General features: G+C 38.3%; 3 protein-coding genes across 3 annotated transcripts in view; 1 reads left to right on the top strand and 2 right to left on the bottom strand.

Moving 5' to 3' along the window:
• The window catches only part of LOC138045339 (protein FAM91A1-like), a 24,880-nt gene extending 5,334 nt beyond the window's left edge, over positions 1-19,546 (bottom strand). The window contains exons 1-18 of the mRNA XM_068891793.1: positions 19,349-19,546; positions 18,960-19,044; positions 16,662-16,732; positions 15,133-15,271; positions 14,053-14,120; positions 13,373-13,489; positions 12,338-12,428; positions 11,597-11,659; positions 11,164-11,270; positions 10,110-10,148; positions 8,614-8,729; positions 7,897-8,027; positions 6,172-6,263; positions 5,321-5,407; positions 2,692-2,824; positions 2,049-2,121; positions 1,200-1,398; positions 1-108 (exon numbers count right to left, since the gene is read on the bottom strand). The exon at positions 1-108 is cut by the window's left edge and continues 6 nt beyond it. Of these exons, the coding sequence (XP_068747894.1) occupies positions 1-108; positions 1,200-1,398; positions 2,049-2,121; positions 2,692-2,824; positions 5,321-5,407; positions 6,172-6,263; positions 7,897-8,027; positions 8,614-8,729; positions 10,110-10,148; positions 11,164-11,270; positions 11,597-11,659; positions 12,338-12,428; positions 13,373-13,489; positions 14,053-14,120; positions 15,133-15,271; positions 16,662-16,732; positions 18,960-19,044; positions 19,349-19,435 (1,806 nt within the window). The 5' untranslated portion in view covers positions 19,436-19,546. The remainder of the gene's footprint in view (positions 109-1,199; positions 1,399-2,048; positions 2,122-2,691; positions 2,825-5,320; positions 5,408-6,171; positions 6,264-7,896; positions 8,028-8,613; positions 8,730-10,109; positions 10,149-11,163; positions 11,271-11,596; positions 11,660-12,337; positions 12,429-13,372; positions 13,490-14,052; positions 14,121-15,132; positions 15,272-16,661; positions 16,733-18,959; positions 19,045-19,348) is intronic.
• Positions 19,547-19,921: 375 nt separating this feature from the next.
• Positions 19,922-23,804, top strand: LOC138045337 (transmembrane protein 14C-like). The gene is made up of 4 exons (XM_068891790.1): positions 19,922-20,062; positions 20,817-20,918; positions 23,145-23,232; positions 23,340-23,804. Exons 1-4 carry the CDS (start codon positions 19,963-19,965, stop codon positions 23,383-23,385), a joined length of 336 nt encoding a protein of 111 aa, XP_068747891.1. The 5' UTR covers positions 19,922-19,962; the 3' UTR covers positions 23,386-23,804.
• LOC138045336 (trichohyalin-like) overlaps positions 23,428-25,000 on the bottom strand; it is a 10,913-nt gene continuing 9,340 nt past the window's right edge. The window contains exon 7 of the mRNA XM_068891788.1: positions 23,428-25,000. This exon is cut by the window's right edge and continues 2,560 nt beyond it. The gene's annotated coding sequence lies outside the window, so the exon portion shown is untranslated.

The raw sequence follows: 25,000 nt of genomic DNA, 5'->3' as shown, positions 1-25,000 counted from the left end.
AAGAACAGCAGAATGAGACAGCGTGTCGTTCAACGCGATCAATACATTCGACACAGCAACAATGGCTGGATCATGACCCCATGTAGTTATCATCAACCTTTCATAGTCCTGAAAACAACCATTGATGCCATAAGATTCTACAAAATCAAATGCTCTCGCGTCGCCTTCAATTTTTTTTTCTCTAAAAATTTTGTTTGGAGTGAACCTTGTTTAACCATTTCACTCCCACGATCGAAACGTTCATTCTCCTAACTAGTATCATAGATTTTTTTGTTGGGTAGCCATGAGAATTTGCTGTTATATCTAGATCACACCTGTCAAGCTGATAATTATCTTCATTCTCAATACCTGTCTGACTGACATTTCATTGAAATTGTGAGGAGAATTCACATACTGATCATTCCTGAGAGTCAAAGGAGGATCGCTCGTGGGCCTACTGTAGCTCCCACGAGTCTCCTACAGCTCAGTGGCAGAGCATCCGAACTAGTAATCGGAAGGTCGTAGGTTCGACTCCTGCAAAGGAGCACTCGGATTTTTTCCGAGTATCCCCGAGTCACCACTGACGATTCTCCTATAGCTCAGTGGCAGAGCATCCGAACTAGTAATCGGAAGGTCGTCGGCTCGATTCCTGCAAAGGAGCACTCGGATTTTTTCCGAGTATCCCCGAGTCACCACTGACGAGTCTCCTATAGCTCAGTCGTAGAGCATCCGAACTAGTAATGAAAAGGTCGTAGGTTCGACTCCTGCAAAGGAACACTCGGATTTTTTCCGAGGATCCTCGAGTCACCACTGACGATTCTCCTATAGTTCAGTGGCAGAGCATCCGAACTAGTAATCGGAAGGTCGTAGGTTCGATTCCTCACAAAGGAGCACTCGGAGTTTTTCCGAGTATCCCCGAGTCACCATTGAAGAGTCTCCTATAGCTCAGTGGCAGACCTTCCGAACTAGTAATCGGAAGGTCGTCGGCTCGATTCCTGCAAAGGAGCACTCGGATTTTTTCCAAGTATCCCCGAGTCACCACTGACGATTCTCCTATAGCTCAGTGGCAGAGCATCCGAACTAGTAATCGGAACGTCGTATAGGTTCGATTCCTCACAAAGGAGCACTCGGAGTTTTTCCGAGTATTCCCGGATGACCATCCCATAAAAGAGATTTGTTTCTTCACCTTGTCATTTTTACCACCAATTTCCTTACTTTACCTGAAAAATCTTGGGTAGCCTTCTAAGTCGAGTTCCTTTGACCAGAAGAAGCGAGGGTGGTCCACTTTTCACTTGGTCATATATGAATAGTTTGAACCACACTGAGTTCACTTCAGGTACCGCTGGGCCAAAGTGCGGCGGGCAACAACTCGTTACTGGGCGAATCTCGTGACTAAGAGGAGCCATGGATACCAACAAACTAAAACGTAAAGATCAACGGCGTAGGCTTAAAACGCTTGAAGAAAAGTTAATTTGCTTGGCTACATGTAGCCGTACCTACCCTCCCAAAGGCTGATTTTTCTGAGAGTGGAGCCCATTTTTACCATATCCTAAAAAGTAGGAGCCTACCTTAAAACATTTCGTTTTATCAGTACTCTAATTCCCAAGTCTATTCTTAAACACTTCTAATAAAAATCTTTAAAAGAGGTTTTCTGAACTATTTCGCAATTGCCTTGATTTTGCGCTGGGATCTTTCCTGCCACTTCTCAACCAATCGAAAGAAAACCTTATATCAAACAGTTACTTGTTTTCGCTAGTATTTCGCGACCATTGCACAGGTTGTCTGCATGGAAATGCCCTTTTCTGCTAACTTGGACCCAGGCAACGGATCTTTAATTTTCGAATTCTCTTGTTCAAATGTAGGGAATGCATATATATTTGCTTGCTCCTTTCAGAGTGCACAGTAATGGTCTCAAAACAAAAGAAAGCACAATTGCAACCCTCAAATATCTATAATCAGGTTATTGCTACAGGATAGCACAAAACTCAACAACAGTATTGACGTCCTTCTTGAAATTTCAACATCGCTCAACCTTAGGTACAAGTTTATGGGCAAGGTTTTTAAATCACCTGTAGTTTTTCTGCAGAACTCGACCACAGGCTGCAGAATCTAGACTGTTCAGACTTTCACAGCGCAGCAGATCTGTGGGGGAGACATGGCAAATAAAGAGCTGGAAATTAGCCAAACTATGTTAAAACTGCAACTAGATGCGAATTCGTGCTTTTAGTTTGAGAGACAGTTTCGGCTCAAACCGAGTATTTTTAAAGATGACCATTTCATGTGCATGTCTTCTCTAAGCGCCGAGTCTTAAAGTGGTGGTGACATTTGCGTGCTAAGGGATCTTGAAAGCTAGACCAAATGGGACCTCTGTCCCTAAATGGTGGATTCAACTATGTTGGGCAGTTTCAGGTAAAAGGCTAGTCTAATTGAAACGCCTGACCCTTCAGGTTGGAGTGTAAAAGAGTGTATCATCGCTGAAACCAGAAACACTTTTCAAGATAGATGGGGGAGAATGAAAAAGCTAGCCGCCAGGCACCTCCAGGGGAGTAAGACATTGACGGTCAAAAGCTTGACAGATGACTGTCGACCGACTAAGTCTCATCTAAAAAAAGATTTTTGAAAAAGGGCCCGCACAGGTTCGCTCGATCTTCCTTCGCGCATAACATATCATGATCGCTAAATAGGGAACTGGCTCCAAGGATGGTCACTCACCTAAGCCCTTAGCAGGGACTTGATCCGGCTTCAAACCGAGGTCCCTGTTGTACCTCAGAAACAAGATGGTGTCCCTCAGGGTGATAGCATGGTCAAAGTATCTCTGAGCTTCTCCTTCAGCCACGCTGTCAACCTGTGCACGGGCAACAAGCCACATTAGCGACCTTCAAATCGCAGCATGAATTCAAGTCTTGCGTTAGCGCACTTGAGAAATGACAACTCGACTCCAAAAACCCCAATGCGCGTGCTCGAAGCTGAAAATTTGTACTCGCCGTCAATCCGATCTAAAGACCAATCGCCACAGACGAAACAAAAACAAATTCACGCAAAAACACGCTTGTAAGCACGCCACGATTGAGATAGATTAGATGTTACTCTCTTCTGAAGAATAACGAATGGAACTTACAAAGCCACAGTTTTACATCTATATGTTCCAGCACTCGGCAAAGTCCCTTTTTGACTTGTGGCTGTTTCTGCTTGGGTGGCCTCATACACCACAAGCCTTTTTAGAGACATTACGCCAAGCTGGCCACTTCTGCTGGAGAGAAAAGGACAGCCACAACACCGTTGGCGTCGTCGAGGTTTAAAGGGACGTGGCCTCGCTCAGCTGCAATACTGAGATGTGGGTTGTGTTTTACTGTATTTTAGAAATTTGCGCAAAGATAATAATAATAATTCATCATTTACATAGTGCTTTATACAAAGCTCTAAAGCGCTTAACAAGAAATATTAAAACTACATAGAAATATAACAAAGATCCTAAAAACTATAAACAGAGAATATTAACAATAAAAAGTGAAATAATATCAAGATCCACGGAAAGTTAGGTTTTCAATTTAGATTTAAATTATTTCAGTTTTCGGCAGATCTAATTTCGAATGGAATAGAATTCCACAGTTTCGGTACTGCAACGCTGAGAGTACGTTCTCCAAACGAAACAGTGTTTGTACTTGGAACATTCAGTAACAACTGATTAGAGGATCGTAGAGGTCGAGTAGGAACATATCTGTCAAGAAGGTCGGTAATATAGCCAGGAGCGAGTCCATTCAGTGCCTTGTATGCAGTTACCAACATTTTGAAGACGTTGCGTTGGTTTATGGGGAGGCAATGCAAATCAATTAAGAGAGGTGTAACATGCTCAAACGTTCTTTTGTTAAATACCAGCTTTGTAGCGCAATTTTGAACCAGCTGGAGCCTTTGAATAGGATAAAGCAGATAAAGGAGTGAATTGCAGTTGTCTAGCTTGCAGGTGATGAGAGCGTGAACCTTGGTGCTTTCAGTAAAAACGTATTTCCTCATGCGAGATATATTGCGCAGATGAAAAAAAGAAGCTTCACAGATAGCACTAACTTGAGCTTCGTAGTGCATATGTTTATCAAAAAACACATCGATGTTTATGGCAGAATCTGAGGAGCTGATAGATTAAAATAATGTATGTTGTTGTTGTTGTTGTTGTTGTTGTGAATGTGCCAAGCTATCAAACAAAGACTTTGATTGTACCGCTGGCTAGTGGTGATAACTTCTGACTTATGCTGCGCAATTGTATGCTTTGGCAAGCATATTCCAACGAGCCGATGTTTTCCTACCCTGAGAACAGTTGGTTTCTCCTACGCTTCCCGAGAGAGAAACCGCTGCAAACAATCGTTTGATTTTCCATCGAGCATGTGCGAAGTACGTCACACCCCACGTGATGTATTTGACATCACTGCGTCTTATTTCGCGGGAAATCCCTACACAGCAGGCTCGCCCAAACGCAGCAGTTACGTAGCTGAACGCACGCGCAAGCGCCAAAACAAGTTTACTAACTCGTTTTACCGGTTCAAATTTAATTTATTCGTCCTTGGCGCTGGACGGCGGCTCACTCAAAGAGAATAACAGTTGCTCGCAGGGGTTTCTCTCTCGGGAAGCGAAGGAGAAACCAACTGCTCGCAGGGTAATGTTTTCCTTTTTGCACAGGAAAAACTGCTTTGTGGAGGTCTTTCACCGTGTGCCAACACGGCGTCTGGGTTGTCCCATCCAGGAGGATATCCTTGATCTCCTCTTCTGAGTTCTTGCGAAGCAAATTCTTTGCGATTATAATAATTTTTTTTTCGACCATGGCTTCCATGATTTCCAGAGACTTTTCAAAGCCAAAGGTCACCACACTTGAGCAGCGGCAAAGAAGCCCGACACATAGGTACTTCATGTATCCCCTATTATAGTGTATTTAAACTATAACATATTCCCGCGAGTACCACATATATACCCATGTATCATCTATATGTATACGGATGTGTATGAGTATTTGTCTAAATACCTTATATTTAAATACATTATAATAAGGGATACATGAAGTACTTACCGCCCGACAAAAAAACTTGAACGAGACTCGAACCAATGGCCAGCGGTAGAACAGTGTACAGCGCAGTCGCACGGCCATGGGTTCCAGTCCCCTTCTTGCAACTTCTTTGCGAATTCATGAATGCAATGACCTTTCGCCTACAAAAATCGTTTCAAATTGGGACTTCCGAAAAATATCATGCCTCAGTTATTCTCAGCATTCGATTTTCAGGTTTTGCCTTGAACACGAGGTATACTGTAACTGAAACCTGTTGTTTCCTCATTTGTTTAGAAAAAAAAAAACCCATACCTTTTCAAGTTCACCGAGAAAGCTGTCTAAAGATTCGTCTGTAAGCTTTCCAACTTCAAACATAGTGACTGCATGACTTTTTAAACCCTGAAAACGAAACCACGTATTTTATATCCTTTAATTAATATAAGCAACAAAGCTACTATACGTAATGACAATGACTGGGATTATGATGGTAGCATAAATTTTCATTTTTCAGTTTTATGAGACTTTTGCATAAACCATTAACCATTTGAAAAATTGGGCCAACGCTTTCAAAGGCTTCCTGACCAACTCACGCATCCCAACAGGGTAGATTGACACCTGCCAATCACACAATGGCGGATGTCAATCACCTACCCATTCTGCTACAGTGACTGATTGATAGCTGCCAAAAATAAAAGCGTTTTTCGAAAAAAAAATTTTAAAGGAAAAGTTTTTGGCTCCAAAAGCCTGATCTCTTCGGCATGTTTTCATGACGAAAAATAAATTAGGACCAATACCCAATTTCGATGTATTAAAATTCAGTCCTAAACAAAAGGCATCATCTCGAGGCTCTGGGGAATAAACTCATACAAATCCTTATATTTGTTCCCCAGAGCCTCGAGATGATGCTTTCAAATTGGTCTATTGCCAAACTTTCAGTAACTTGAAGTTACATCTTTCTTTAGAAGGTGCAAAGTACATTTTGGCCTGAGAAGTTTTTAGGCCATAAAAAGGTGCTATACATCAGCCCTTGAGATTGAATTTTTCCGACTGGTATGTTTTAATTTCTGGGTCTTCCATGAAAAACCAATACACGCCCTGGGACTGAAATAATGCTAATGTAATAAGATATATTCATGCAAAAGTATAGATAGATCCCATCTTACCGGTGATAAGTTGCCCATCATAAGAAATGCAGTTAGTGTGGAGTCAAACAGAAAAGCAATTCTTTTGTGTGTTCCCATAGAGGTACTTTCAACTGAAAAAGTTGAAAAGAAAAAGGACACAAGGAAGAGGAATTCGCCTCTGTCATGTTTTATTAATAGGCAACTGGTTAAGTGCTTTCAGATGGGTTTTGAAATGATACTGTTTTGTTCGAATAAAGCGCCCATTTGCAGGACGAGATTGCACGGTAAGGCGCCCACCACAGCTCAAAGTTAAGCCTACATGTACATGTAGCTTAAAGGGATTGTGTCCCGTGTGCATGAAAGTATTTTGGCTAAATTTGTGCTACAATCTATCTGTTTATTGACAACATTTTTTTTTCGGACACTAAAATGTACCATAGAACTTCATGAAGAGCAAAAAAAGAAAATGTTTGCCTAACTCATTTTCAAGATGCGACTTAACTCAATCAACTTCAACTACACTTGAAGAAACTAGTGGAGAGTTTGAGTACACTAAGGTGGAAATATTGGCGAATAGCTTAGATTTATTACATTGATATGCATTTCAAGATGTTCTCTTGCAGCTGAAATCTTTGCTAACGTCATTGTCTACAGGTAAAAGAACGTGTTAACTCAGTCAGGTTTTGGGTGGGCAAAAGCGCTAAAGAAACCCATACCGTACATTCTTTGTAAAATTTCGAATTCTAAAAGTCTCGCAGGTAGCTCATTATGCAAAGAGCTTTCAATATTCAGTACTGATTTTTTGGCTGATAGACTAAAAGATGGGCTTATGCTATTGAGGCAAAAATGATAAAAGATTTCCCTGTTGAACAAAACCTTCAGGCCTTTGATCCCTGATCCCATAATACCTCGTTACGACCCTGACTTTCCCGCCGGTGCAGTTCGATCCTGTATTTGTGTCCATACTTGGGCATAAAATTGGTGTCCTAAAAGCACCAGCTTTGTTCCAAGGAAAAGAGTTGCAAGTTACACGCTTCAAAGTCATATGCTTCTGATCAAACTGCTAAGTAAACACTTTTATTACACATAACATGAGAATTTTATTCCATAAAGCTCATTTGTACAAATCTATACGCTTTATTTTCACATGTGAAAAAGGCCTATACAGCCAATCAGAATGGCGTACAGCTCTTTCACATGTGGAAGTATAACCAATCAACGAAAGCGTAAAGGCGTTTCCATGCCAATCACTCGTGCATCTCGTGCAAATCGTGCAAATCGTACTTTGTTATTGAATTAAATTAAATTTGCCTTTGGTTCTATTGTTAGTGAGTTTTTGTTTCTAATTCGCGTTCAGAAAACTATTTTAATGAAAATTCTCATGTTATGTGTAATAAACAGTTCACGACATAGAAAGTGCTTTGTACGGGGTTTTATTCACTCGTTGTTTGTGTCAAAAACCCTCACTCGCTCGTTCCTCGCTCGTTCGGGTTTTTGACACAAACAACTCGTGCATAAAACCCCGTACGCCGCACTTTCTATGACGTAAACTATATTTCCTTCACAACAAGGTAGTCTTACACGAGATATATGGAAAGAAGAAGATTCTTGTGCCTTTTTCTGTGAGAGGCTTTGGCAACAAAAAAGGCAATTCTCGTGAATAAAGGTGCACTTCATTTCTTTTGCACATTTCTTTTCCTAAATGGAGACCTCTCAAAAGTTTAACATACACCAGTAACGAATGACTGGTATCATACACTGTACCTGGTGTTGATAATTCACCATTGGTTTCCTGTGACTCATTTGGCATACTGTCTGATGACGACAACACAGAGTTGGGTTTGTCCGGTAGGTTATTCAGATCTAACAACAAGAGGTTTTCTTTACTACTGTATCTAAGAACAGAATCAGACGAGAAAAATAAATGAAGCACCAGCAGGAAGATAATGACAGTAATACATCATCATCATCATCATCTTAGATCCTTATAGCCAATACATAGCCACGCTAATAACCTTCCTTGCAGTCTGGGAACTGGGTTACAAGGGAAAAGCTCTACAAGAGCAGCCCAAAACCATATGGCAACTGCTATACTGTCCGTGTATGATTCCAAAGCACAGCAACACAGCCGTCAGATGTAGTTAGCTGAGAGTAGATTTTGATACGGGAGAAAACAAGACTAACAGGAAACAAAGCAGGTGGCGAACTGAAATTCAGCCCACACACAAATTTTGTCAAATCACAGAGGAGGAAAAACTGTTAAGGGCTATTGGATTTTGTTTTATGAGAACCAAAGCTTGTTCATGAACAGTACTTACTGTCCTCTCTCAGATTCACAGCCCAAAAGAAAGTGATTTACCATTATTTAGTTTCAATGACAGTACTGTTCATTGTGAAATTCTTTTTAAATAAATCAAAAGTGACTTCATCTTGAGACAAACAACACACTGTAAGTTACTGCGGCCACCACAACTCTCTCACCTTTTAATAGTTAAATTATTGACTTTTTCTGTCCAGGACTTATGTAGTTTTGTTTCATCAATTTCTACTCCTTTCTTGTGGGCAAATCCTAGTCGAATATACACTGAGACAGCATTCTGAACAAACAAAAGAATAATATTTAGATTTTGAACCCTTTAGTCATGTGTGTGTGTTGGCCATAGTAACTTAATTACGACACTAAAGAAAAATAAATATTAATTTATTTTGATGAGTGCATGGTAAGTGGGAAAATCAACCTTAAAAAAACTTGGATGCAAAAAGGCCATAATTGGGTCACGGGAACCTTATTAAACTTTTTGAAATTATAGGATATAGAATGCCACACTTTAATACAGACACCATCCTCAGACAAATCAAAACACAGAATGCTTTTCTAACACACCCCCTGTAAGAACAAGTGGATTAAGAACATCAGGCTGAAATATTGCCAATAAATCACCATATAAATAAGAACAAATTCAGCCTGATAAATAAAACATGTTCTTAATACAACGGGAAAGGGTATTGGGATAAGGAAACAATACAATACAGTAACTTATATCAAAGTACTATGGTGTTCAGGACCATTACAAAACAGCATTGTATGTTAATTAAACCTCTAGTAATATATAATTTGAAGCATTTCTAAAACCAATCTTAAGAACACTTTAAGAACACTTTCAGGCTGATTTCTCACTAAGCACCCCTCAAATAAGAACACGATCAGCCTTAAACCTGAAAAAAGTGTTCTTATATGCGGGTGTTTACTGTATCCAAAATAATGTTTCATTTTTTTTTTTATTCACAGATATGCACAGAAATGCACATGATTAAAATTAATGCTCTGAGTTTAGTAAGCATCATAAGTGTCCCTTAGTTGTTTTTCTCCTTATTAACACTAAAATTGCTTGCATCAAGGAATACAGACAACAATAAATTGATATCAAGTAAAGCTATGACCTTCGCAGTTATGAATGCAACTTTAGCAATGGCGTAGAGAAGCCTGAAAAATTCAGGACATCAACAAGAGTTTGAACTGGTGACCCAGTCACGGGTTCAAACCCCGTTGAAGTCCTGAATTTTCAGGCTTCTCTACACAATTGCAAAGCAATTGCGTTCATAACTGCAAGGATCATAGCTTTACTTGATTTCTTATCTGCATTTCAATAAATTATATGATTCATTTCATACATCACTTCGTTCAATAAATTGATAATTAATAACAGCTGATAATTATTCTTAATTTTGCCCATTATTTGTTAAACTCTGCCTTCAAGTTAACATAAATGGAGCAAATTATAATTCACCTAAATAATTTATAATGATGTAATTTAAATCCTCACACTTAACTGATTGTTGGAAATAGGTAGTGAATGCTTAGACTTACGGAAAAACCTGCATGTCTATCTAACTACTGTCCTGCATCTCTAGACAAAATTAATAATTAAGATTTCATCACCTAATTGATTAAAATGAAAATGTAAAAGACAGCTCACCTTTACCAACTGCAAATCAATTTGTAATACACTTGCTAACTGAAAATTAACAGCATAGAAACTATGAATAGAAATTCCTGTGAAAGCTTTCAAAGAGGAACAATAATATGAAACAATATGAAATACTAGTCAGACCCATTACAAACTAATGCAACATGTTTGCAGAAAATCACCTATCAGTGTTGGATGCAACATGTTGCAATATCATTAACTCACAAATCATGTTGGTGTTGGCTGCCAAACTTAATGTTTATTTGTGTCTGAGGTCAGTGAAAACATTTCACCAGACATGCATTTAGTCAAGGATTTAATGAATTTGGAATTCAGCCAAACCTTGAAGAGGAAGCAGAAGAAGAAAAAAGAGGAGAAGACAAAGGAGATGACAAAGAAGACAAAAATGAAGAAGACGAAGACAATGGAGAAAGAGACAAAGACAAAGATGAAGAGAAAGATGAAGACGAAGATGAAGACGAAGATGATGAAGAAGGAAGAAGGAAAAAGGAAGAAGAAGATGGTGATGATGATGATGATGATGATGATGATAGAGAAGGAGAACAAGAACAAGAAGAAGGACCACTTTATCCAAGTTTCAAGTTGACATGACCAGGGAGAATTTCTCAACTACTTGAAGGGACTGTAATTGATTAATTGATTAAATCAAATCAAATCAAATTAAAGCAGAGCAAAGTGTTTTCTTAGTAATGAGAGGAGAAACCCAGAGGACTGAAGGAAAAAAAACCTCACAGAGCAGAGTAGAGAACCATCAAACTCAACTCATGTTAACATTTTAAAGGACACATGCCAGGTCATGGTGTTCAACTTGCAAGAAGATGGTGGAAGGCAAAGACTATCACAATATTATTGCTCCACGCATGCTCCTCAATTTCACAGAACAAATTAATTATTATCCAAAACATTGCGATTGTTTAAACTTTCTAGACCAACAGTGCACAACAATGTACACCAAAGAAGGAGAACTAAAAGCTGTGCAAACCATGATGCATTCATTTGCATGGCTTTCAAAAAATAGTAAGGTGAAGAACTTCAGACTTACCTCAGCAATATTTGTGTGTTCGTCTATTGACACAAATATTTTATACATCAGAGTTTCAAAATAGTCTCCTAAAACTCTGTTCATCACAAAATTTTCCAAGGGAGGGACTGCAAATTTAAAGTGAAAAAGTTTCCTTAGTTTGTTTTTGAGTTGAATATAATTTCAAGTCAAAAGGCAAGACACAACACAGTGCAAGTAACATAAATTTTAAATAAAATAATAAAATAATAAATATTCACTTGTGTTACATGTACATCGCCCAAAGGACTTGAGTTGGGACTGGGATAAGAGAGCTGTTGGACTGTTCTTTACTTTGAAGTTGAAATATATACATGTACCGGTATATATGACACTTGAGCAGGCAGGACCCCTACCCAGGAACATTTGTCATTCAAAACTATTTTCTTATACATGTAGATATCAATCCACTCACCTACTATATAATCATCATCAGCAATTGGCACGTCAATGTAAATAAGACCCTTAGTGTACAAACCTGTCAATCAAATGGTTGAGTCATCATAAACAACAATTTTGTGTCTAAATATTTTCCAGCATTAAAGGCAGGGCAAACATTCATTTCAAAACCCTCAGTGTCATTCGTGCAAAGCAGTTCATAACTGTCACCATTACAAACAAAAATTAACAGTATATAATTTCCCCTGTAGCTATAATAATTATTAATTTTAACAACAGCAAGATGTGTGTGTAACATTGTGAATAAGTTTTGCTTTATCCTTCAATGCATGACAGGTTCTTTTAGCCCTCCCCACCACCAGCAATCATCAATCCAAAATCTTTTCTTTACACTCTCATGAATACTCTCATAAAAGGCTCACAAAACATATTAAGAAATGGAAAAATAACATTATTAGAACTAGAACAAATACCAATTAACCCTTTCACTTCTTCACTTCCAAGCCGGCCTGAACCAATCATACTTAGTAGTCGATTTTACTAGGCCAGATGATTTTACTCGTCAATGGGGAACCCCTGGGAGTTATCATTCACATTAATTAATTAATGTCCCCATTAATTAATTAAACCCTTGACTCCCAATTCGGCCTGAACCAGCCATACTTAAGTATTTTACTCTGTCAAATGCCAGACGATTTTACTATCAATTGGTTAATGAAAAAAATACCCGGTTCACAGACTGACTGCATTGTGTTACCTTGAACAACTTTGAAGTCCAATATTCCAGCCTGCAGAGGACCCTTGTCTATAACTTTATCAATGGCCTGATGTTCGACATTGGAACACATCTTCATGTAATTAAAGATAGTTAAGTAATGAATCAGCATTAATAAGGGATTATGCAACAGTGCAATAACTCAATCCCCATGCAGTCACTCAATCTACTCAATCACTCATTGAACGTATGACTCTGGAGTTCAAATTTCAATCAACAGCTGTTTTTCACTGCTGTTAATCACTTGAGCAAGATGGTTAAAGTTGGTCACATCCAGTGTAACTTGTGATTGCTTAATTTCCATCAACTTTGTTGGTTTCTGTTTTTAATGGTCAACTAACTGTTACTAGAAACATGATTGGTGGCAGGAAAAAGCGAAATGTGGGTTGAAATTTACAATCATTCAGAAGGGTAACATGAGACCTCACATTTTGGTTCCAATAAGCCAAAGCAGTCCAGGTTTTGTACACTTTGTGTCCTAACATTTCAAGACTTTTCCAGGTCTTTCATGGACTATATAATTTTATCACAAAATCCATGACCTAAGAAACCCTGAAATGTACATGGCCCATAAAATGAAATGGAGGGCTCTCGAAAATAGGATACATGTACAAATAGACTGTTTGTAGCATTTGTTTTCTGAAAATTAACACAAAAGGTAGCACTGATTTTTCATGACTTGTGCTTATTATGCCTGGCACAGAACGGTGGAGAAAGAAAGATCGGATGCAGGCTTGAGGTCGTGGGAACAAGCAAGAGCTTCTGCGAGGGATAGGGACAGTTGGAGAAAACGTGTGGAGGCCTTATGCGCAACAGAGCGGGAAGAGGCAAGGTGAGGTGAGGTTGTGCTCATTTCCCACAATTTCCAAGCCTGGATTTTACAATTGGAAATCCATGACTTTCCAGTGTTTCCATGACCTGTGCAAAGCCTGGCAGTCCACAGTTAAGGGAAGATTCTTCCAGTCACATCTCTGTTTGAAGTCATTGTAAGCACTGCATACCAGCCCCAAGACTTACCCTGATGTCATCTTCTGTCACATAACCAATTTGCACCATCCACCAGGGTTCAAGGACTTTTAAAACAGCAGGTTTTGTGGGTAATAGATCTCTGACAGGCTTCTTTCTGAAGAATTTCTAGAGAGTACAACAAGAGGCTTAGAAATCAACTTAGAATCAATGCAAAGGAAATTCAACAGAAGGACACCTAATGCAGCTATACACAATATATAGTAAGAAGTATTATTATTATTATTATTATTATTATTGTTTGTTTGACTGGCAAAAATGTAGAACAAGTAAATCCAAAGTAACAATCCTCTTTATTATTAAAATCTTACATTTTTAATATACTAATTAACCCTTTAAGCCCCGAGGGGTTCCCCATTGACGAGTAAAATCGTCTGGCGTTAGACAGAGTAAAATCTATAAGTGCCATTTGGCACTATCGGGGCTGAAAGGGTTAAGTACAGTTAAGGGCAAAAACCTTAGCATGGAAAAATAGCAATCTCAATTGCAAAATTTAACAGTCTCTTCTAGATAACTATGCAAGAATTTTTAAATCATGAATGTGCAATCTACAATGTACAGTCAATGTATTGTAGATGTCACCAAATGAATATCTTCAAAGAAATGAACTAGGTATTTTATATATAGTATTACAAAAATTAATATTAATAATTAATATAATATTAATATACCTTGGATGAACGACATGTATTCATCAGTTCAATGTACTGATTCCTGCCAACTGCCAGAAGACGTAGACCTTTAAAAACAAAGAAATTTTACGAGTTCTGGGATCATAATACTAGGCCATATCTTTCAGTTTGTTTGGATCTCTCCAAACCGAGAGTTGCCAAAATTGTGCCTGCACACAGTACTTCGATAAGACAGATCACATGGATGCAATCTTCATGTTACATAAGACAATAATTCTTTATTCCAGCCACTGTCAGTATAATTCTGTGATCATGCATGTAGATGTACGTACATGATTTTTTTGCCTTGTGCTGGCTAGTATAACTACATGTAGCTTGCAAATCACAGCTATAAAAATAGACATTGTACAATCTTAATCAAGTTTTAAGAGTGAGACATGTTTTGTTTTGTTTTTTCAACTTTATTGGCCTAAAACTCTCTCTAACCCTAACCCTAACCCTAACCCTACTACCCCTAGGCCTAAAAACCAACTTAAGGCCTAGCTAGGCCTAGGGTTAGCCAAATTGAGGGTTTGGGGTTACTTCCAGGGTGTTCTGGAGTGTTCCGGAGTGTTGCGGTGTTCCTGGTTTTAGTAGGTACCTGCCAAAAGGAAAGGTGCAAACAGGACCTGGAGGCCCATGCAAGGCACCTCCCAACTAAATCAGAAAAAATCTTAAGAAATGCATATTAAACTATTGTTGCATCTTGGACATCTTGTCCAAATGCTTGTAAATAGATGCATGACAATTTTGATACGTGCAAGTGTCATGAAGTGTCCCCTTGCGCTGCTCCCAAACTTCACTTGCATCTGGGAATACAGACAATCAAATTATGCCGCAAAGTGTCGGGATCCCAAACTCCAGTTCTCAAGTGAAGATACATTTACCTGCTCACCAAAAATAATGCTAGCCCTGACACTTGCCTTATTGTTGGATATGGTAACAAAAGCTTAATAAACTTCATGTTGGATATCAAAATTGCGCATGCATCACTGATATCTTTGGAAATCATGAATGGGATACCTGTCAAAGCCAGGTACTTCTCTAACATTTTTATACAGACATAAAATTTGCACTCACAATCAGCCGCAGTAAAGTTAGGCAATGAGTCATAACTCCTTTCATTGGACATGATGTTCTCCATGATGCTACAATAATATGAGAATGGAGTGATCCGCAGTCCTTTCACAATCACATCTGACAAATGGTAGGGAAACAGCTACAGGGAAAAAAGGGAAAAAAAAGGAAAGGAAAGGAACTTTATTTAAGTGTCTAATCTTCTAGCGCTGTAGAGCACTAATCGGAGACACTGTAAATTGAAATTAACAAGTTAACGCAAATCAAATCAAATGTTGGTTTTTGAGGAGAGGGGAAAAGCGGAGTACCCGGAGAAAAACCTCTCTGTGCAGAGTAGAGAACCAACAAACTCAACCCACATATGACGCCGAGTCTGGGAATCAAACCTGGGCCACATTGGTGGGAGGCGAGTGCTCTCGCCACTGCGCCATCCCTGCACCCACCAAATTCATTTCAACAGTCATTTACGTTCTGTTCCTTACCAAAGGCAAGGCCAAAGTTGCAAACTTGTACAATTTAGGTTTTGCACAAAGTATAGTAAAAGTACACCTTTTCCCATTAATTGACACAAAATCTCCAGTCATTTGTGCTTAGCTAAATATTATTTCATTAACCCATTGATCACTGGAAGTGAAACTTAACAGATTTTACTCCTACTGTCTAACGCCAGATGATTATTATACTTGTCAACTGGGACATCCTGGGGTGTTTGAGGTGTCAATAAATTGGTTAACACTAAAACAAACTTTATATGCAAAAGAAACCTGCTAGGGTAACATTTGCATATTAGGTGTATGAGATTCAAATTAAAGCAAACAGGCAAGGAATAGCTTTCAACTTTCTTTTGATATTACCAGTAAGTGGCAGGAAATTCAATAAAACATGGGCAAAATTTTATCCACAATCATTTTTCAATAAAAAAAGTTGGTTAACACGGTTTGAAGAGAAAGAATACATTCTTTAGTGCAATATTAAAGACTAATAAAAATTATTTACCTTAGTGATAGACTGTATAACTAATTACATAATAAAAGTTCTTTGAAAAGAAGAGGATGGTGTTGACTTAGAAATAACCACTTTACACAGTGAATAGTTAAAACAAAAACAGTCTGGTGTCATGTAAGTGTTGTTCAAATTAATGAATTGAAAGGTCTGGCTGACGTTCTGGTTAGAATTGGAAAATACCAACATATTAATTCAAGTGACAAACTTTTAGGCATACAGTATTAATAAACAGTATTAATGTCCCACATGTGTGGCAGTTCCAGAGATATTTTGTTCCATATTATGACCTTTTTATCATGACAGACAGGGTAAATATCAGAAGCAGTCTGCTCCGAGCGAAAAATTATCACCACTTACAGCTGTACTTTGCTGTCTTTATCAGCTCCACTCCTGCAGGCTAAGTCAGTTTGTTAGCAGAAAAACCACAGTTTCCTTATTTTTACCATGATCCTACTTTACAGACAAGGCTGTCTGCTGTAAACCTGCATCTGAAAACCCTGTCTCTTGCATATTTTCCTCAAGCTCACCATAAGATGTTGTTTACTGTACTGCAGTAAATCTTCATAATACTTTCTCTCATCCCTTCTGACTTGCCGCACTAAAAAAATAAAATAATCATTATTTAGAGTAAAGACACTCAATAAATGAAAGAACTCTAAAACACACTATTACTTTTATTTTAATTATCCTGTAATTTTATTATTAATATTGTTATGCATGAAACAAGAAATATAAGTGACAGAAACCGACGATTCAGTGCATCTTGCGCCATTATCAAGGTTACAAAGATAAAATGCGGTTTGTGAAAAGGCTAAATACAAAAGAATTTGCATAAATTTGCATAAATTTGCCAAGCTAATTACATGAATACTTTAGCATGAAGAGAATCCAACTGTACATTCAATGCTGGTTTAAGATATTGAATACACAGCATTTCATTAACAAGGCAGTTAAATTTGTTCGTGCATTTCTTGATTACATTGAAGCGTGCTAAGAAATTGTTCGGAACAGCAGTGTTTTGTTTTTTGCAATAATGCCTGTAAATAGATGACGCCTTTTAACGGTGTCCCTCAAAGCGCGTGTGAAGGTGTCAAAAGGCATCATCTATTTACAGGCATTATTGCAAAGAACATAACACTGCTGTTCCGAACAATTTCTTAGCACGCTTCAATGTAATCAAGAAATGCACGAACAAATTTGACTGCCTTGTTAATGAAATGCTGTGTATTCAATATCTTAAACCAGCATTGAATGTACAGTCTGATTCTCTTCTTGCTAAAGTATTCATGTAATTAGCTTGGCACTCTTTTATGCAAATTCTTTTCTACTTAGCCTTTTCACAAACCGCATTTTATCTTTGTAACCTTGATGATGGCGCAAGATGTACCGAAACGTCAGTTTCTGTAACTTATATTTCTTGTTTCATGTATTTCTAAATCATTTCTTATAAGAATATTGTTATGACCATCAGAATTACTTTTAGTTTATCTGTCATGCAATTCCAGACTTTTCTAGAATTGCCTTACAATCTGTAATTTTCCAGACTCAGCAGTTTCCACAAATAATACACCTTGTAATACACTATTAATAGCAACAGAACTTTCTAGATGCTTAGAGTAAAAGTATAAAAGCAGGCTTGTAAGTAATCGAGAAAACTCTTTTGCCCAAGGGCTTACCCTTGTGGCTGGCTGTGATTGAACTTATGTTATGGATGTAATACTGTAATGAAGCTATAATCAACTGAGATAACTATGGTGAAGCCATACCTTTCGACCTTGCCATACCCGTAGAGAAGAAAGAGAACAAAGCTATACCTTTCGACCTTGCCATCCCCGGAGAGAAGAAAGAGACAATGGCCAAAAAGGGAAGAAGACAAAGAGTTCAGAGTTCATTACAAAGTCTTCTGTAAATGTTTGTGTTTTGTTTCCAGTGAGTGAAAAAAATCCAGTGAATCATGGAAGTCAAGAATACCTAATATAGTTGTCTACAGTCAGTGGAACTTGGAGTTAAATTTCATTGCAATTTCCCAAATTTTAGTCGTAAAAACATCGTGCTGCATTATGTTGTCAGCGGTTTAGCAAAGCATAATATGAGCCCGCAGTACTTGTGTGTACTTGTGAGTCATATTTTATGATCAGCAGCAAAATATTTTTCCTTCAAGTTATGAGAAGAAAGTCTGGTTCAAACTGCATTTTTTTGCTTCAAAATACAAATCTGTACACGTTTCATGCTAAGACGTGCCATAACTAATAGAGTGCATTTGACTGAGGTCTGATTGGCTCAGTGTGCTACACTGCTGAGTGAAATTCCATGCTCCATTAGCTCAATCAGCGTGGTTTGAAGAACACAACGAAGATTCGCGTCAAAACAAATTCATCATCTCCATAAAATAAAAAAAGTCAATTATTTTGCGTCAGCAAGCAGTAGATCACCGATAATCGCAAAAACAAGGATGAAATCATGAAATTCGCTGACAAGTTAGTGAGTGATGAAGGACAAAAACGAAATTCATTGAAAGTGGTACATAATGAACAGATTGATAAAGCCCTCCATTCATAGTTTATTCAGCAAAGATCAATTTTGTTTTTTGGCTCATTAATATTCATATTTTTGATTATCCGGACTCTCGATTATCCGGACTATTTAGCCCAGTCCCCACGAGTCCGGATAATCGAGGTTTTACTGTACTATGTAAGCACCTGATACCTTTTTTTAAACTTGATGAATAATGAAATAATTTATAACTCGTATAAGCATAATGATAATTTGAAAGAGTTATGCTCTGATCTAAGATAAAGGTGAAAGTGACGTGTTTAACACCTCACCTATATTTCCGCGATATCGTAACTGGTTCCGCACACTGTAATCAAAAACACACTTTTCCCACTCCTTCTGGCTGTTAAACAGCGACTAAAAACCAAAGCGTAAAATAGTAAGCTTAACACATGTAAGAATGATTCAAAAATTTTAAAATTTCAGACAAATGTATTAACAGCGTATCCCAGTCCCCCGGAAACTTTGACCTCCCCTCCAACGATACTTCAGTTCTCGAGAAGGGCAGATGCTTCACAGCTCAGAAGATAAGAAACAAGTGTCTGACCATTCAAACTGAAGCTTATTTGCTTCTTGAAGCGTTACGATTTTCGATAAAAATGACTTGATCCTCCGTGCACTTTGATTAACTTTAATACAGCAATATGTTGGATTTATTTACCTGTTTGACATTTGACGGAAGCTTTGCCCAGGGATAGTTATGAAGGATGTGGAACTCAACGTCGGCACTTAAGGTAGATCTAGCCATGTCGTCACCTGGAAGCACAGCAAAATTGCCAAACAACAAACGAAATCCCTCTGCCTTCCATTTTGCACTTTTCCTCAAGAGCACTGTTCACCTCTTGTGAAGTGAGCCGCTGGAAGAGATTATTTACAGTGGGCTCACAATTGATTGCCCACTGTTTTAGATCCCGCTGTTTATAGAATTGCCGTTTTGGTCGAAGGAGCGACTCTTTGTGCTTAAAACTAATTTGCATTTTATTTTTTTTCATTGAGCTAATGGAATCAACCTTGCGAGCGAGAAACAACCTTCTGCGAACCTACCCCTTCCCCACCCACCCCCTCCCCTGATTCAACAGATTATTTCGTTGCTTTCTCAAAGGCCCTAGGTCGCTGAGCTAAAAGCAAATGTAGCTTCTCAGAACAGACGGAGACACTCCTACTGGGGTAATCATGGGAACGGGAGGAGGTGGGGGGGGGGGGGGTCTACTTTTCCCGCTGAACCGACTAAAGCGTGACAACCCCGGTGGCAAGTTCCCAGTTTCCCAGTCAACGATGACTGTGGAAAGCAAGATGGCGTCTTCTCCCGACCTCCTTTCTTATGGTTTCTCTGTAATTGTAGCCCTTGGCGGTGTTATTGGTTACGCAAAAGCTGGTTGGTACTTGTTTAATTGTTTCTGATTCCCAAAGGAATTAATTGTCCAAATAGTGAACAAGTTTTGCAAACAAATTTTGCTATATAAATCTTCCTCCTCGTAGTTGCATAATCGAGAGACTAGCTGTGAAAGCGTTCCATCTTTCCGCAGTTTTTGTTGAAACGGCTGCCTTGACCGGCTATCATATTTTTTTTTGCCTGGACCGTTTCCAAGATTTACCAATTTTTTCACCTCTCCACCAAATCGGTGGGTGATGTCAGCAAACCACAACTAGGCGGCGAAGACGTAACACCACAGGCGCCCAAGCTCATAACACGATTTTGCAATGCATAACTATTATGTAGTAAGAGATTTTAACGGTGAAAAGAGTTTTTCTCTCGCAATAAACTTTCCCTACCTCAAATATGTTGTTCACCTTTGTTTTGTGTCGATTCATTAGCCATTGCTGAAATCAGTACTCGTTTATACACTCTCAAGCGAAGTACTGATTTCACTATGTCAGCAATGGCTAATGAATCGTCACAAAACAAAGGTGAACGACACATTTGAGGTAGGGAAAATTTGTTGTGAGAGATAGACGTTGGCTTTTTACAAGTGCGCCTGAGATGTTGAACCAGGGACTATGTCAAAGTGACGTCAGGGAATGATGACATAATTTCTTGGCTCCCTACTGGCTAGTCTGACAGTGTTAACAGCTTCAGTCAAGGAGGCTTTGCCAATTAAAATTAATATAAAACTCTGTATCAATTCTAGGAAGTATACCTTCATTAGCTGCTGGACTTGCATTTGGTGGCATTTCTGCTGCTGCTGCTTACCAGACCAATGCATACCCAAGGAATGTTTGGGTTATGTTAGGTAAGATTGAGAGGTGTTAAAAATCACTTTTTCAGGTTTGTGTCAAATCAAGATCAAACAGAGATGAAAACTCATAGACACTAGGACTTGCTGTGCAGCTTGACTAATAAATAAAAGGAAAGGTTACGTTTTATACAAACGTTGGCCGTGTAGCACTTATATTTTAAACAGAGTTAACTGAATAGAGTGTAATGTGAAGTGCTAGATTTCAATACCATATGAACCATGTGAGCGTTAGCCCTACTGATGGAAATGGGCCCACACAAGGACATAGAAAAACTCTGACCAGGGTGGGAAATGAACCCACCACCTTCGGGTCAGATCTCCGCCCCTCTACCGACTGAGCTACAAGGTCAGCTACAAGGTCCCACCCTGGTCAGAGTTTTTCTCTGTCCTTGTCTGGGCCCATTTCCATCAGTAGGGCTAACACTCACATGGTTCATATGGGATTGAAATCTAGCACTTCACATTACACTCTATTCAGTTAACCTTGACTAATAAATATGTTATTTCCAGCTGGGAGGTCCGTATAGCGAAAAACTGTGACCGAGGTCTTGAAAATGCTGCAGCTTTTTCAAGACCAGGGTCACAGGTTTTCGCCATACAGACCAACCCTTAGCTGGTAAATAACTTTTTTTTACCCCCTCTTTCTCTCTCTAGCTTCCTCTCTGAAATCGCATTTTTAATTGTTGACTCGCATCGCGCTTGATAGTGAATGCGGAAAGTGACTTACAAACTGAACGTTTCAACGAAAAACGCAACGCCTCTTGTCTAAAAGAAATCTGTTTTGAAACACTTCTGCATGTAAATGGATTCGGTGTCAAAAAAAATTTTAACGTTAAGGTCATTGCAAAAGGTCACACAACCAGGGCTAGGATTCCACCAGGGTTGGCAGGCAAGATAGAACAATTCCGCCTGCTCCCAGAGCCAATCAGATTACAGGATTTGCAGAATTCTTCCCGCTCGTGCACTGAGAAAAAAATAAATGTTATTGACTCACAATAGCAAAGACCTTTAATGAAGGTAAATCAGAAAAGATCCAAGTTACTGAGAGTTCAAGTTGTCAGAGAGAAAGTCTAGGTGTCAAGTCAAAGATGGTTAAGTTGCTTGGAATCAACATTACATAGTCAAAGAGACAACAGCCACTAACACAACTGCAACAACTCAAGACCATATTACTGGCAGGGTTAATATGGACAATAATATTGATTCTGTTGCACATTGTCCGACCTGCATCTTAGTTAGTTTCTCTGAAACACCCCACAAAACAAAGTGAAACAACAAATTTAAAGGGGATAGGTCACACTATTTTAGGTAATTTTGTTTAATTTTGTTAATCATGAGCTCTAAACGTGAAATTGGCAGAGCAAGAGTCTTTCATTTGCAAAATCACTGCCACATAACAACTGAGAATGATTTTCCAGCTTTGTAAATGACATTTTGATATAGACTGATATAAATTTGAAAAAAGGTAAGCCAACGTTTTTCAAATTTACCCAATCCATTTCAATCCTCTCCAGTTTTGTGCATCCATGTCTCTTCTTGGCTTCCCTGTGTTTTGTTAGAGTTCTTCTATAGTTTTGAACAGTTATTTTGATATTTTAGTTAATTCTATGACCATTCAATCAGTGCTGAAATTGCCTAAAATTGCGTGACCTAGCCCCTTTAAGATTTTAACAATAAGCATGCGACAGTTGTCATTAATTTTGTTCCCTATCTTTGCTTCAAACCTGTTTCTACCAATCCAGTCATATAGAATACTTCACCCATATTGAATAAGATGGAAGAATCACAATATTATAGCACAAAGTTCTGTATTTTGAATAGCCATGATTTTACATGTAGTTATGGGCCCGGTTGTTCAAAAGCCGATTAACTTAATCCAGGATTAGTCTAACCTTTTGTTTCATGTTTTCAACTTTTTGGTGAAAGTTTCTTTTGCTTATTTTTGTTTTTCAAGAGTGACTTCTAAAGTTTTGCCAAATACCAGCATTGAACAGCATTTGGCAGTAGAGAAATCAACTCCTTGGTTAATTTTTAATCTAGGGTTAGTGTTCATCGGCTTTTGAACAATCAGGCCCCGGGTGAAATAAACTCTCTCTCTTTTTTTTCCCAAAACATGTCAAAATATGTATGAAGATCATGAACTTTTTAATTGGAACTTGTTTTTGTTTTTGTCAAGATATTAATTTAAAAGTGTTTGTTCATAAAATATATTCTTTGCAGCCACATCATTGGTTTTGTCTGGTGTGATGGGGACAAGGTTTATGAGGACAGGAAAGTTTATGCCTGCTGGTCTTGTAGCTGGTTTAAGGTCAGATCTCAACTCTTTGTGAAATTTATCTACTACTTTTTCCTCCAAAGGCCTAATCATGTACAAATTAATGCTGTTAATGTTCGGTTTATTTTTCTTTCTTTCAGTGTTGCCCAAGCTGTGCGCATGTCTTACCAGTTGATGAAAAAGTGACCATCTGTTGTAGAGAAAATAACGAAGAATCAAAGTTTTCTGAAAGCAAACTGAAGGAGACTACAGTTTTTTTCCGTCGTTGTGTATGTTCATTACAAATTCACCAACGTTCTTGTACTAGCCATAGGACATTCCGTTTCACATGCTTTATAAGCTCACCTTTTTCATGTACACTACGCTATTAATTAAACTCGAAAGTAGAATATTTTGGTCTTACTATTTAGAGTGTAAAGTACCATGAACTAGCTCACAAAGGGGAACAGACCAGTTACCTACATTAATTTTGATTTTTGTAAAGAAAAGCAAACACTTCATGGGATTCAAAGAGGATAAAACCAAGCTCTATAACGTGCAATAATTATTATTAAAAAAACACTGTGCAGAATTTAAAAATAAAGTTTGTTGCAATTTGTTGTGTACTATTTGTTGATATTTCTGGCTGCAACAAAACCATATTACTTGTTGTCACAAGTGTACAAAATAATTATATCAATGTTTTAAGTCCCTGTTTAGTTGCTTGCAGGTTCACCAATATTAGGTTTGATAATTTACAATACTACTGTATAATGAAAAAATAATATACAATTTCCAGTTTCAACCTACAGTAGAAAAATAGAAACTTTGCTACAAAATGATTTTATTAAATAACATTTAGACTGACTGCTAAGTTTCTTGGGCCCCTCAGTTGCCTTTGTCAACATAATTGAAATTAATTGGTCTCTTGTAGGCGCAGGGAACAATAACATCAGTTCTATTGTGATGTAATGTTTCCCTCCATACATCTCTTTGCCAGCAGAGTTGTCAGAGAGCAAAGTCATATGTTTTAGGAAGTTTCAGACATGACTATGGCTATGGAGACACAAGGAAACAAGGGGCCATTTTTTTTTTTGCCAAAACAAAAAAATTCCTTGCAGATACATGCAGAACTCATAAACAGGCCATAAATTCTTTCTAGCCCACATACAGAGCCCCAACCATCATTAACAATATTGTTAGCTATTGTTTGGATGCCTATTGTTTATATCCATATATGGTGATTTGGGCTTACACAAATTAGTACGAAAACTACAGATCTGTGGAATGGGCTCGAATTATTGAGGGAATGCCCTGCCCACTTCAGTTAAACATTTTGACAAAATTCCTTTCCCACGGTGTGAGCACAGTGTGAGCTTTCACCGTTTAAGGTGTAAATCATGAGTCCTGGGGGAAATGGACAAAGTATTTGCTCTTGTCCAGCAAAGAGGTTGCAACCATGGACTCGCTGTTACTTTGAGTGCAAGAAAGGTTAACTGGCCTGATAAAAGTAGCGTCAAACACACACCTCTCAAGAATTTGAACTATTTACAAGCCAAAGTGGGTGAAGCAGTGACTCAGTAATTCAGGCCCATTCCACAGATTGGTGGTTTTCGCAGTATATGCCCATAAACAGCAGGTTCTGTTATCGTTTTTATTCATTGTACAAGTTAGCCTGCCATTGACCCCATTTTCAAGGAAGAATTCTTTCCAATTGCACTAAAAGAGATGTTATAAGTCAACCCTGATGAATGAAATGGAGAAATTTATTGTTCAATGATCACTCGGGGATTGCTTAGTAATCAGAAGGTAATGTGCTTGA

Source organism: Montipora capricornis, chromosome 4 (assembly GCF_036669925.1).
Source record: "Montipora capricornis isolate CH-2021 chromosome 4, ASM3666992v2, whole genome shotgun sequence".
Lineage (NCBI taxonomy): Eukaryota > Metazoa > Cnidaria > Anthozoa > Scleractinia > Acroporidae > Montipora > Montipora capricornis.
The sequence above is the reverse complement of the archived record's forward strand: the minus strand, read 5'-3'. Positions and strand labels throughout refer to the sequence as shown.

Coding starts and splice junctions, on each gene's coding strand:
- LOC138045337 (XM_068891790.1), top strand. CDS start 19,963: ATGACTGTGGAAAGCAAGATGGCGTCTTCTCCCGACCTCCTTTCTTAT. Junction 20,063..20,816: donor TATTGGTTACGCAAAAGCTG/GTTGGTACTTGT, acceptor TATCAATTCTAG/GAAGTATACCTTCATTAGCT. Junction 23,233..23,339: donor GGTCTTGTAGCTGGTTTAAG/GTCAGATCTCAA, acceptor TCTTTCTTTCAG/TGTTGCCCAAGCTGTGCGCA.